Raw genomic sequence first — 12,148 nt, forward strand, 5'->3', positions numbered from 1 at the left:
ATAGCAAGAACAACAGAACTAACAAAAGAAACAGTGGCAACAACAAAAACAACAACAGAAACAGGAGAAACAACAACAACAACAGCAGCAGCAACATTCATACCAGAAACAACAATAACAAAAACAGCAACAAAAACAACTACAACAGCAGTAGCAGCAACAGCAGAATCAACAGAAACAGCAGCAGAAACAGCAGCAACAGCACCAAAAAAACAGAAACAACAACAGAAACAACAGAAGCATCAGCAATAACAAAAACAACAACAAAAACAACTACAACAGCAGTAGCAACAACAGCAGCAACAACAGAAACAGCAGCAACAACAACAGCAACAAAAACAACAGCAGCAACAACTGAAATAACAACAGAAACAACAGTGGAAACAGCAGAAATAACAGAAACAACAGAAAATGTCTGTGGAATCAAATGAAATCAAAGAGACCAAAAAAAGAACATAGTTGTCAGTTGGTAATTTCAAAAGAATGCCACTGAAACAACAGCAACAACAAAAGCAGCAGCAACAACAACACCAGCAGCAACAGAAACAACAACAGCAGCAGCCACAACAACAACAACAACAACAACAACAACAACAACAACAACAACAACAACAACAACAGCAGCAGCAGCACTAATAGCAGCAACAACAAAAGCAGCAGCAGCAACTACAGAAACAGCAGCAACAGCAACCACAGCAACAACAGGAACAACAACAGAAGAAGCAGCAACAACAGAAACAACATAGTTGGGAGAAACTACAACAGCAGCAGCAACAGAAACAACAGAAACAGCAGCTAAAACAACAGAAGCAACAACTGAAACAACAATAGCAACAACGGCAACAATGGAAACAGCAAAAACAACAGAAACAACAGAAACAGCAGCAACAACAACAGCAGCAACAACTGAAACAACAACATCAACAGAAACAAAAACAGAAACAGCAGCAGAAAATGTCTGTGCAATCATAAAGGTCAGTGCAGAATAAACAGATTTCACAGCATACAGAGCACACACACAAATCTCACAACGTAGAGAACACACACACAAACACACACACACACCGAAGTCAGTCAGACTGTAGTGGACTGCAAGGTTTTTAACCTGCTGTTAAAAGTGTTGAGTGCAGGGGCCTCTCTCCTCCGGCAGGGTGTTCCATTTACTTGGGAGATAGATACAGTGCCCCAAGTCAATGTTTGAGAGTTGGTACGAAAGATGGCTAAAAGACCACTGCCGGTGGACCTGAGAGTTCTTGCTGGGTTGTGTATACCTCTTACATTTCTTTTATACACTGAAATGCAAGGCCATTTATAGGTTTATATACAAGTAGTATAGTATTGGAATGCGCTTCAGCACAGATTTTAAAAAACAAGGACAGTCACATAGGACAGTACTGACTTAAACCAACATGTCAATCATGACAATGACACAGGCATTTGCATGCTCACAGATCTTTGAGCATTTCTACTGCTGTGTTTTGTTACAGAGCAGTCACACTCTGTCTTTCATTACTGCTTCCAACTTTATATCTTCTTAACACACGAGGAACCAAGAGCAGGAGGAAACTCTGAGCTCCAAACGCAGAGTGTTGCAGAACCCCATCCAAGAGGGTACATAGTCATGGGAGGACAGGCCCATTGGAGCAGCTGCTGCACTGGGATGACCAGAGATTATCTGCCTTGGCTCTGTAGAAGGCCACACATCTTGGTCCCATATCTTGAAAATGTCCACAGCTCTGAGAACCAGAGACACCAGGAAACCAGGACATATGGTCTGGATGATTGATCAACTGATGCTGTTTTCATAGTGAATGTCCAGGATGTCACTGCATGGCGTTCAGTGCTGCCTGAACTCAGCCTCACAGGTGATATGTTCAGTGTATAAGGAGCAGTGTGTGCTCGAAGGCAGAGTGGGACGTATAGTAATTGGAAGATTGCTGGTTCCATCCCCGGCTCCACCTGGTAGCCTGCTGAAGTGTCCTTGAGCAAGTTTTCATCAGACAGCCATGTGTGCTGACCCCTAGAGACCATCTAAACCCATCAAACAATAGGCAAAACAGACAAAAGAATGGTATTTTACCAACCCTATCTTGTCACAAGACAACTGATTGGCTCATTACAAATGAAAGAAATGTCATACCTGTTAATAGAAAAGCATTCTAGGTGACTACCTCATGAAGGTCGTTGAGGGAACAGCAAGACTGTGCAAAGCTGTCGTCAAGGCAAAGGGTGGCTTCATTGAAAAATTAAAAATATATTTTGATTTGTTTAACACTTTTTTGGTAACTACATAATTCCATATGTGTTTGTAGGAATTCCTGCCCACAGGTAAGGGTTTAGGGAGGCAGAAGGAGTTTTTATTGTCCCTTTAAGCAATAAGGTATGCTGGCCACAAGTATAAATTACAAAGCGATGATTATTATAATATTGAGGTGGATAATAATCATCTCAGGCGTAGGAGGAATGTTGTTCTGCTGCTGGGCTGCTCACAAGCCTGTGCACTGATCCCCTCTGTAAGACAGACAAACAAACCGCCATGCGGGCGCTGATTGGGCCAATTCGAGGCAGCTTGGTGGCCACGGGAAAGGAAATGATTGTGTGGTCCGCAGCCGGTGCTTGACCACACCCCTTTGTCCGCCACATACCCTCACCGCCCGCCTTAGGCTGGGGAGCCGTCCGGCTGACAGCCAACTCCCCCCGCCCTCCACCGAGCGGGAGAGAAAGTCATCCATGACCATCTGCGCCACCGGCCTGTGGACCACCCAGAAGTTAAAGAGCTGGAGAGCCAGGTACCACCGGGTGATCCTGGCGTTTGTGTCCTGCATGCGGTGGAGCCACTGCAGCGAGGAGAGCCAAAGCTCGTCCCTGGAGGTAGTAGCAGAGGGAACCAACTGCCCACTTGATAGCTAAGCACTCCTTCTCCACTGTGCTGTACCCTAACTCCCGCTCTCAGAGCTTGCGGCCGAGGTACAGCACCGGACACTGGGTCCCCTCCACCTCCTGGGACAAGACTGCGCCCAGCCAGCTGTTCGACGCATCGGTCGGCAGACAGAAAGGGAGAGAGAAGTTAGGGTTAAACAGCACTGGCTTCCCACAGAGAGCTGACTTTACACTCGCAAACGCCTGCTTGCACTTCTCAGACCACTGGACAAAATCTGGAGCACCCTTTCGAGTTAAGTCTGTCAAGGTGCTGGTTAGCTCTGAAAGGTTGGGGACAAACCTTCTTTAGTAGTCAGCCAGCCCCAAGAACTGCCTCACTTCCTTCTTGGTCTTGGGTCTCTGTGTGTTTGCAACCGCAGCGGATTTATCAAGCTAGGGTCGGACCAGGCCTTTGCCCAAGTGGTACCCCAGATAATGTACCTCCCCAGTCCCACAGTACACTTCTTTAGGTTGGCGGTGAGCCCAGCCCCCCTTATGGACTCGAGCACAGCCCCCCAAATGCTTCCAGGTGTCGCTGTGAATAACAACGTCATCTAGGTAGGCCGCGGAGTATGCTACATGTGGACGCAGTCCATGAGTCTCTCAAAGGTGGCTATGGCACCGAACGACCCGAACGGTAGTGTGTGAAAGTGCTATAAGCCAAACGCCGTGGAGATTTTTACTTGGACTCCTGAAACAATGGAATCTGCCAGTAGCCCTTGGTTAAATCGAGTGTTGTAAAAAAAGGAGCTGTACCTAACCGGTTGAGAGGTTCATCAACCCGGGGCATCAGGTAGGTGTCTAACTTGGACACCGCGTTCACTTTGGTAGTCCGAGCAGAACCGGACTGACCCATCGGGCTTAACCACCGGCACGATGGGACTAGACCAGTCACTCATGGACTCTTCTATTACATAATTGCCCAATTACAGCTATCGTCGTGAACACACTTTCGAATCATGTTTTTCAATGTTTTATACAACTGCTCCCCCAGGCTGTCGGTCTTGAGGGTAAATGCTGGTTCAAATTGAGCGGACGGCCAGTAACTCCTAAAGTTCCCGAAGTGTACGTGACACAAAGGTAGTGCCCTGGTGGGTCAGGATTTCCTTCGGAATCCCGACTCGGGAAATGACCTGAAAGAGCACCTGTGCCACACTTTGAGGCGTAATACTGCACAGGGGCACTGCTTTTGGGTACCGGGTTGCATAATCCACTAGGACTAACACAAAACGATACCCGCGGACACTGCGGTCTGACGGCCCGGCGTAGCTCTTGGCGTAGCTCTTGTCTGAGTGTCACGGCTCACTCAATATAACCTGTCCCTAATCACCGATAATACGGGTGAGTGAGCACGGCGTCTAGGCTGGTCAATACGCCATCGATATTTACTACCCCCTAAAGGCCCTGCATAGGGTGTCATCCCGCGACTGCTCCAGCAGAAAATCGTCAATCAGCAAGGTTAATGGGACCCGGGGAGACCCTATTTGGGATCCCGCTACTCCTGCACCTGTCCCGCCCCGCTCCGCATCACTGTGCGCCAAACAACACTTACATTTCCCTCCCGGCCGTGAATGCATTCCCCCAGTCTCTTTCATTAATGCATCAAACCCTGGCCAATCCGTGCCCAAAACCAGGGAGTGCGACAGGCGGAAACTAACCGCAGCCTGCTGGACCATCGCATACATGTGAATATCCCCATACACACAACAGACCTCCACCTGTGACGCCTCCACCAAAGCCCCGGGTCTAACCAGGCATTGCTGGACCATTGTCTGCGAACAGACCGAGTCCAGCAAAGCCTGATGTCTACCCCCTTATAGCCTTACAGGTACTTGGTAGGCTCCTTTCCGACCGGGAGAGGGGTCCGGTAGGCCGGCGAACCAGACCACCTGGCCAAGTTCCATCCGAGGACAGTCGTGGCCGGGCCCCCCACGGTGTCTGCACCCCTGCCTAGATGTCTGCACAGCTCCCTGATTTCCCGCGGCAGCACTGCCCTGGGAGCTGAGGGGGGACAGAGAGAGCGTCCCACGGCACCACAGAACCCGGTGAATCCCTCATGGGTCATGGGGTCGGATGTAGCGCCCCCCCCCCCCCGGACATTGTCCTCCGGGGCACCGTGACGGGCTGAGGACCCTGGAAATCCTGCGTGGGTCCTGGGGTCTGACACGGGTCTGGTCCTCTGGCCGGCTCACTGTCAGCGGCGGGGGCAGGCCGGCAGCCAGTCATGGCGTGCTCCACGTCCACAAGTATAAATGACAAAGCGATGATTATCATAATATTGAGGTGGATAATAATCATCTCAGGCGCAGGAGGAATGGCGTTCTGCTGCTGGGCTGCTCACGAGCCCGTGCCCCATGTAAAATTAATGTCACATATGACAACGTATTTTATTTATGCCATTAATCCCTTCGAGGAAAATTGGTTCTTTGCATTTGCCTATCCTAGTATCTTATGTATCGAGGAGCAGGGAGCTGCCACATAGCAGTGCCCGGGGACCAACTCCTGATCTTGGACTTGCTCTGGGACAATCGACAGGAGTGTCTAACCCTGACATGCATGTCTTTAGGGTGGGGGGAACCAGAGCACCCAGAGGAAACCCACGTGAGCATGGGGAGAATATGTAGACCTCTACATAGAAGGAACGCAGTCGGATTAGAGCATAGAATTTACTTGCTGTGAGGCACTGTGCCCCGCCCAAATATATATATATATATATATATATATATATATATAAAGTACATACATACCCACGATGTATATCGTTATTCATTATTAATGTTATTGTACAGCAGTGAGACAAAAAACATTCTCTTCTGCATAAAACAATCTAAATCTATCCATAATAGATATTTCCACATCAACATTTATTGGAAATGTATTTATGTTACTCATTTCACTGCTTCTAGTTTTAGATCAACTGTAAGTCCGGCAGTTTTTGTAAATACAATTTATTTCGCATTTTTTTGCACGTTGAAGTAACAGTCTCTAAGGCTTTTTATAAAACCTAACAGGACCTATTATGTTCCTTTTTATACATGTTAATATTTATACATGTTAAGTCTCTGAGGTCCCCAAAACATCTATTTGACTGCTCAAAATACCACTCAGATTATGTATTGGAGCCACTGTGACATGCCACTAAACCCAGACTTTTCCAAAACGGCCTGTTTCACTGGGTGTAGCTTTAATTGGAAATGAGCAGCCAAGCCCCTAGTTCTGAGCCAATGGGGTTTGACATTTACTCAGATTGATTTACTCTGTAAACTTTCACTGATTACACCTTATCAGTACACTAAAATCTGTTTTTGAACAAATTTATATTTACAAAAAGGGAAAAAGAGATCATAGATAGATCAACGATATCAAATGAAATGCCCCGCCCACGTCAAGCAGGTACACACACACACACACACACACACACACACACACAGTTTGCTACCACTAAAGAGCCATGGAGTCTACACTACGCACCTTGCACGATGCAAATGTGCATTCATACCGGAACATTTATAATGAATTGGATGATGATGTCACAAAGCGTCTTCCTCCACAAACTCATCTCGCTCCAACACTCAACCGGAAGTTTAAGAACATTTGCATGTGGGCGATGCATGAATGTTTGGTTCTGGCCAAATTTTGTCAGTTTTTCACTAACTCCTCCTCCAAATGTGGAGAATAATAATAAAAATCGGAACAATAACAACAGGGTTTCATTCCTGCAGGCTAAATACAGCTGCAGGCAGCAATACACGTGGCGCAAGGTAGTCATGTTAGGTACGTATTACACTTTTTAAACTTGTAAAACACATTGTTTTCTATAGACATCAAGTACAAATTTCCCATTTTTTCAATCGCAAATATTAAACTAGTCAAGTTGACTTTTGAGACTAGATAGAATGGACAGTGGCTGAGAAAGGAGAGGTAAGAGCTTGAGATCCTGCAGCCCTGCTAATTAGACTGTTTGTTGGTCACAGAGGATGTAACAATTGGAGAAGCTGAATGAGAATTTGATTGGAGAACCCAGAATTAAACTAGCAACACTGCATTAAAAAACAAAGACTGTGGAGGCCTAGCAGCCCCACACTTCAGGTACTACTATCTAGGGAACCATCTTCAATTTATAATTAACTGGTTACAACCAGGGCAACAACCGGGCCATAGATGGCGAGACACTGAACAAACAGAATGTCAGGATTTATCAATATCTGATCTCCCATTCCTTACTGAATCAATAAGGAAACATAATTGCTTTAAAAACCCATTCATCGCAACGGCTCTGTCAGCCTGGTGGAAATTTTCCTCAAACTCAGTGGTCACTCTATCTCCAAACAAATTTACTCCAATCTGGCACAACCTGGATTTTCTGGTTAAAAACAGACAATAATCTTCAGGTCTTGGAAAAGACAAGGAATTACTCATTTGGAACACATTTTTGAAAATAATTTGTTTTTATCCATCCAATCTTAAGCAAAAGGTATAATATCGGCGGTCACAGTTTCCTGCAATTCCTTCAATTACAGCAGTCTTTAAAAGTTCAAATCAAATTAACAAACATCTTACAACCACCTAATTGAACATCAAATCATATCGTTCATTTAAAAAAATCCCTTTTCCAGAATATAGCAAATGTATGCCAACTCAACCTGCGGAAGCTTATTTGCAACAACACCTTTCCTCACCTTTCCCCCTTTGATGCAACTCATCCAATATAAGATTCTGCACAGAGCTCATATCACGGAACACAAAATGTTCAAAATGGGTTTTGTGGATGAAGACATTTGCTCTCACTGTTCCCTTGATACCAGAGATGACTACTTTCATGCCTTCTGGCTCTGCCCACCTATCCAAACATTCTGGACCAACATCACCAAGAAGCTATCAATACTTCTGGGTCTCAGCGTTCCAGTCTCCCCGTCTATGTCTTCTCGGTGACCTCTCCTCAACACACCACTGAAACGCCATCAACGCATTTTGATCACCTTAAATATTACTCAATTGGAAAAACAGATAATCTCACTACATTCCATTGGTTGCAGTTATTAATAGATTACATCTCAATAGAAGAACAATTGGCAATATCCAAAAAAAATGTTGATTCATTTAATGAAATATGGACTCCTTTTATCACTGACATAACTCCATCATGTAATACTTGAGTCTTCTCAGTCGGAGAAATGTTGGGGTGTTTTGGAGCATGTGGGGGTCCTCCTGGTGTCGTTGGGGCTCTGCAGTTGGGTGGGGCTCTGCGTCTGTGCCGCTTAGTCCTGTGGTCATGGGGGGGGGGTCCCGCGACCTAATGGGGGTGCTACAGGGGCTGGGTGGTGGCGCCCGCTCCTTTCCTGGGTGTAGCTGGCCTGTCTCCGGGGTTGGGGGGTGGTACTCCTGGGGAGTGCCTGCGGCAGGGGTCCTGGTTTGGTCCTTGGTTTGAGGCATGGTTACGGGTTTGTGGCTCAGGTTGTGGGCTGGGGGGGTGCTGGTCTTGGTCCTGTGGTTGGTGCGCCACTGACCCGTGGGTGGCGGGGCTTGCGTGTCCTTCTGTGTTCCGTGAGGAGGGGTGGCCCTTTGTGCCGGGGCTGGTTAGGCGTTCCATCTGGTCCTGTTACACCTGGCCTTAGCCTTGCCAGGTGTGCTCGGCACGGGGCTCACCATGTCGTCTCCTTTGGTGGGTGGCAGACTCCAACGTCACACAAGGCTGCCGGGGTATCTGTCCTCTGGCGCTCTCGGCGTGCGGGACGCTTGTCACTGGGGGGGGTCATCTGCTTCCCTCTGTTCTGTGCTTACCATGGGCCTGATGGGGGAGTGACATCATGGCAGAGGCGCATGGCGGGCCGCTCTGCACCTGTGGCTGGTCACTATAGGTTGGGTGTCTCCAGGTACAAGAGGTGAGGGTGCTGCTTGGTGAGGTCCAGGGGGGGGAGTCCACCTGGCTGCTCTCTGGGCCAATCTCGCCCGTCGCGCTCCTGCCCCGATGTGCTTCTCGTCCGTCCCAAAATTTGAATCCCACTCATATTAGCCTAGAACACATACACTCGCACACCAATCCTACTCTACATTTACATTTACATTTACATTTAGTCATTTAGCAGACGCTTTTATTCAAAGCGACTTACAAGGGAGAATGACATTCAGGCTACATTGCGACAGAGATTAGTGTAACAACAACATTTGTGTAACTATAAATACTGCTAAACAACATTCCACCAAACCAGGGTCCGCGGGCAGGAGGCGTGTGAGTGATTCGGGTTCAACTTACTTGGAGGACTCACACCCCCACACCCTGAAATTTTAAATGCAATTGCCAACAGCGCACTGGAGTCCTGGTGGCTTGCACCTGGTGGTTTACGGTTTGCTGCGATGTGGCGGGACTGCAGAGAGCACCCTCTCTGCGGCGGGTGCCAGAGGGTCCATCTATCTGGTGGCCTGCTGCCGTCGCCGGGGGGGTGGGGGGGCTAACATCCAGGTGCCCTGCCCTGAGCGCAATCGGCAAGGTGGGTGGTGCTCGGGGCTGACCAAGGGGAGGGCATCTGGTAGGCTGCGGTGGGGTGGGCCTTGCCCTTGTGCGGGGCACGGGTAGGCATGGGGATCCCGCCGTCTCGCCTGCAGGGAGGGCGGTTCGGGCGGGGTGTCAGTCTGTCAGCCCATCACTCCAGGTCTGCAGCCCGTGCCTGGCACCTACGGTCTGCGTCTTGTGCATGAACTTGGGGGTTGTATGTGTGCACCACAGGGGTGCGAGGTCTCCTCGTGCTCCCTGGGACTGGGTTATGCTCCTCAGGACGGGGCGTGGGGGTTGCTCCGCGGGCTTCCGGCTTCTCTGAGGCCCCAGGGGTCTTCTGTGACTGCGGAGCGGGGTTCTCTGGGCTTTTCTGCAGCTGTGTCCATGCAGCTGCGGAGCTCAGGATTGGCTTCGGGGCCTTTTCTGTTACTTAGAGGCGCCATGGCAAAATACCGACCTTATACACCGGAACCAATTAAGATAAGTCCTGTACACTCACCGGTGGACACCTCACACACACACACACACACACACACACATACAGGTGGTCCCATCACACACACACCACCACACCTGCTTGGAATGCATCCCAGCACCCTCCTGGTCCTTTCCTCCCTCATTTTCTGCCATAACTACGTATGTCAGGAAGAGGCCACGTGAGCAGTTGTAGTTCCACTTTTCCTGGACCTAATTCACTGTTTTTCAATACATGAGGTCATCCAATGTTTATGTTTTTGTGTAAATGTTGTTTGTTTCTATGTTTATTTGTCTCACCGTGTTGATTCTCCCTCTTGGAGTAATGATCAGCTGTTTATAGACCCAAACATGATGAATAGTTCTCCAAAGAGGGAGGTTGGTGGTGGTTCTACATAACCAAAAACTGTGCACTTGTCATCCTGCAGGTCGTCCACAGGACAAAGTAAGAATTAAGAAAGAGTTGCATTGCAGGTTAAGAACACGAACTCTACAAGAAAAAAAAAAGTGGGTCTTCAAGGTGTGGGATGGGGAACACACACACACACACACACACACACAACTTTTCACTCACTGACATCCTCTACTGTTGCTCATACTGTTCTTCTCATTCATGTCACATGGTGGTCACATGACACCCAACTCAATGTTGGAAAGATTTTTTTTTCCTGATTCCCAAATGGTGTTTACAGCTTGATGAGTCTCAGAGGTTCCTGCTGCTCTCGCTTCCTCGTATGTTGAGAAGATATAAAGTAGGAAGCAGTGATGAAGGACGGACAGTGTGACTGCTCTCTGTCCAACACAGCGGCAGACATGCTCACAGGTCTGCACCACACCACCTCACTTACAAACTGCACTTGAAAGCTTTCAGCTCCTTTTCTGAACTCAGAGAGAAACTGGTACGTTTCAGCTTGTGGAAAATGCTGATTTCACCAAATGTTTGGACACTGTGTTGAGAACAGGATCCAATCAGATCAGATGTTTGACTTTGAGACAAATCAGAAACAAATGAGAGATCTTCAGCCATCAACATCTTGGAGTTAAAGGAGAATCATGGTGAACTCGACTGACTTTCCATTTTTCATACTGAGTGCTTACGTGGACTTGGGGCGTTTGAAGTACTTCTGCTTCACGGCTGTTTTATTGTTGTATATTGTGATTGTTGCTGCCAATGTGTTTCTGATCGTCCTGATCTGCATCAAGAGGAGCTTACACGAGCCCATGTACGTGTTTCTGTGCAGCCTGTTGGTGAATGAACTGTACGGCAGCGCCGGCTTGTTTCCCTTCCTGCTGCAGCAGATCCTCTCTGACACCCACACCGTGTCCACCTCTGCCTGCTTCCTGCAGATCTACTGCCTCTACACTTACGCCCACATTGAGTTTTGTAACTTGGCGGCCATGTCCTACGACCGGTACCTCGCTATCTGCTGTCCCCTCCATTATAACACACGTATGACCACCAACAAGGTGGTTCTGTTCATCATGGTCGTCTGGTTGTATTCTTTGAGCAAGTTCCTCATCACTCTTGCCTTGAGTGTCCAGCTGCTGCTCTGTGGGAACGTTATGAACACACTGTACTGCAACAACTACTATGTGGTCAGACTGGCCTGTTCTGACACCACCGTCAACAATGTCTATGGCCTGGTGGGAACATTCCTGACCGTCCTGCTTCCTCTGGTTCTCATCCTGTTCTCCTACATCCGGATCCTGAGGATCTGCCTGGTTGGCTCCAGGGAGACGAGGCAGAAAGCAGTGTCCACCTGCTCTCCGCACCTCGCCTCCCTCATCAACTTCTCCTTTGGCTGCTGCTTCCAGATCTTTCAGAGCAGGTTTAATATCACCAGTGTTCCCACTTCCCTGAGAATATTCTTATCTCTGTACTTCCTGATGTGTCAGCCACTCTTAAACCCCATCATGTATGGATTCAGAATGTCCAAAATAAGGGCCGTTTGTAAAGATTTGCTCTGCTTAAACTAAAAGGACCTTAAAGAGAATCTGTTGTTTAATGTAATGTAATGTAATGATCTTGGCCTTGCTCTGGGACATGGGCAGGAGTGTCTAACCCTGACATGCATGTCTTTAGGGTGGGGGGAACCAGAGCACCCAGAGGAAACCCACGTGAGCATGGGGAGAACATGTAGACCTCTACATAGAAGGGCCCCAGTAGAATTCAAGCATAGAACCTCCTTGCTGTAAGGCACCATGCTCCCCCCTCCAAATATGTAACAGCAGTGAGACAAAACATTCTCTTCTGCATAAAAC

The 12,148-nt window shown here is 48.0% G+C and overlaps 1 protein-coding gene across 1 annotated transcript; it reads left to right on the plus strand.

Annotated features, from left to right (window-relative positions):
- Nucleotides 1–10,939: 10,939 nt before the first annotated feature.
- LOC307235263 (olfactory receptor 10A6-like) lies at nucleotides 10,940–11,863 on the plus strand (the record flags this gene model as incomplete). The annotated part of the gene is made up of 1 exon (XM_080007297.1): nucleotides 10,940–11,863. One exon carries the CDS (start codon nucleotides 10,940–10,942, stop codon nucleotides 11,861–11,863), a length of 924 nt encoding a protein of 307 aa, XP_079863423.1.
- Nucleotides 11,864–12,148: the final 285 nt, after the last annotated feature.

This window comes from Zeus faber (assembly GCF_960531495.2).
Source record: "Zeus faber genome assembly, chromosome: 9".
NCBI lineage: Eukaryota > Metazoa > Chordata > Actinopteri > Zeiformes > Zeidae > Zeus > Zeus faber.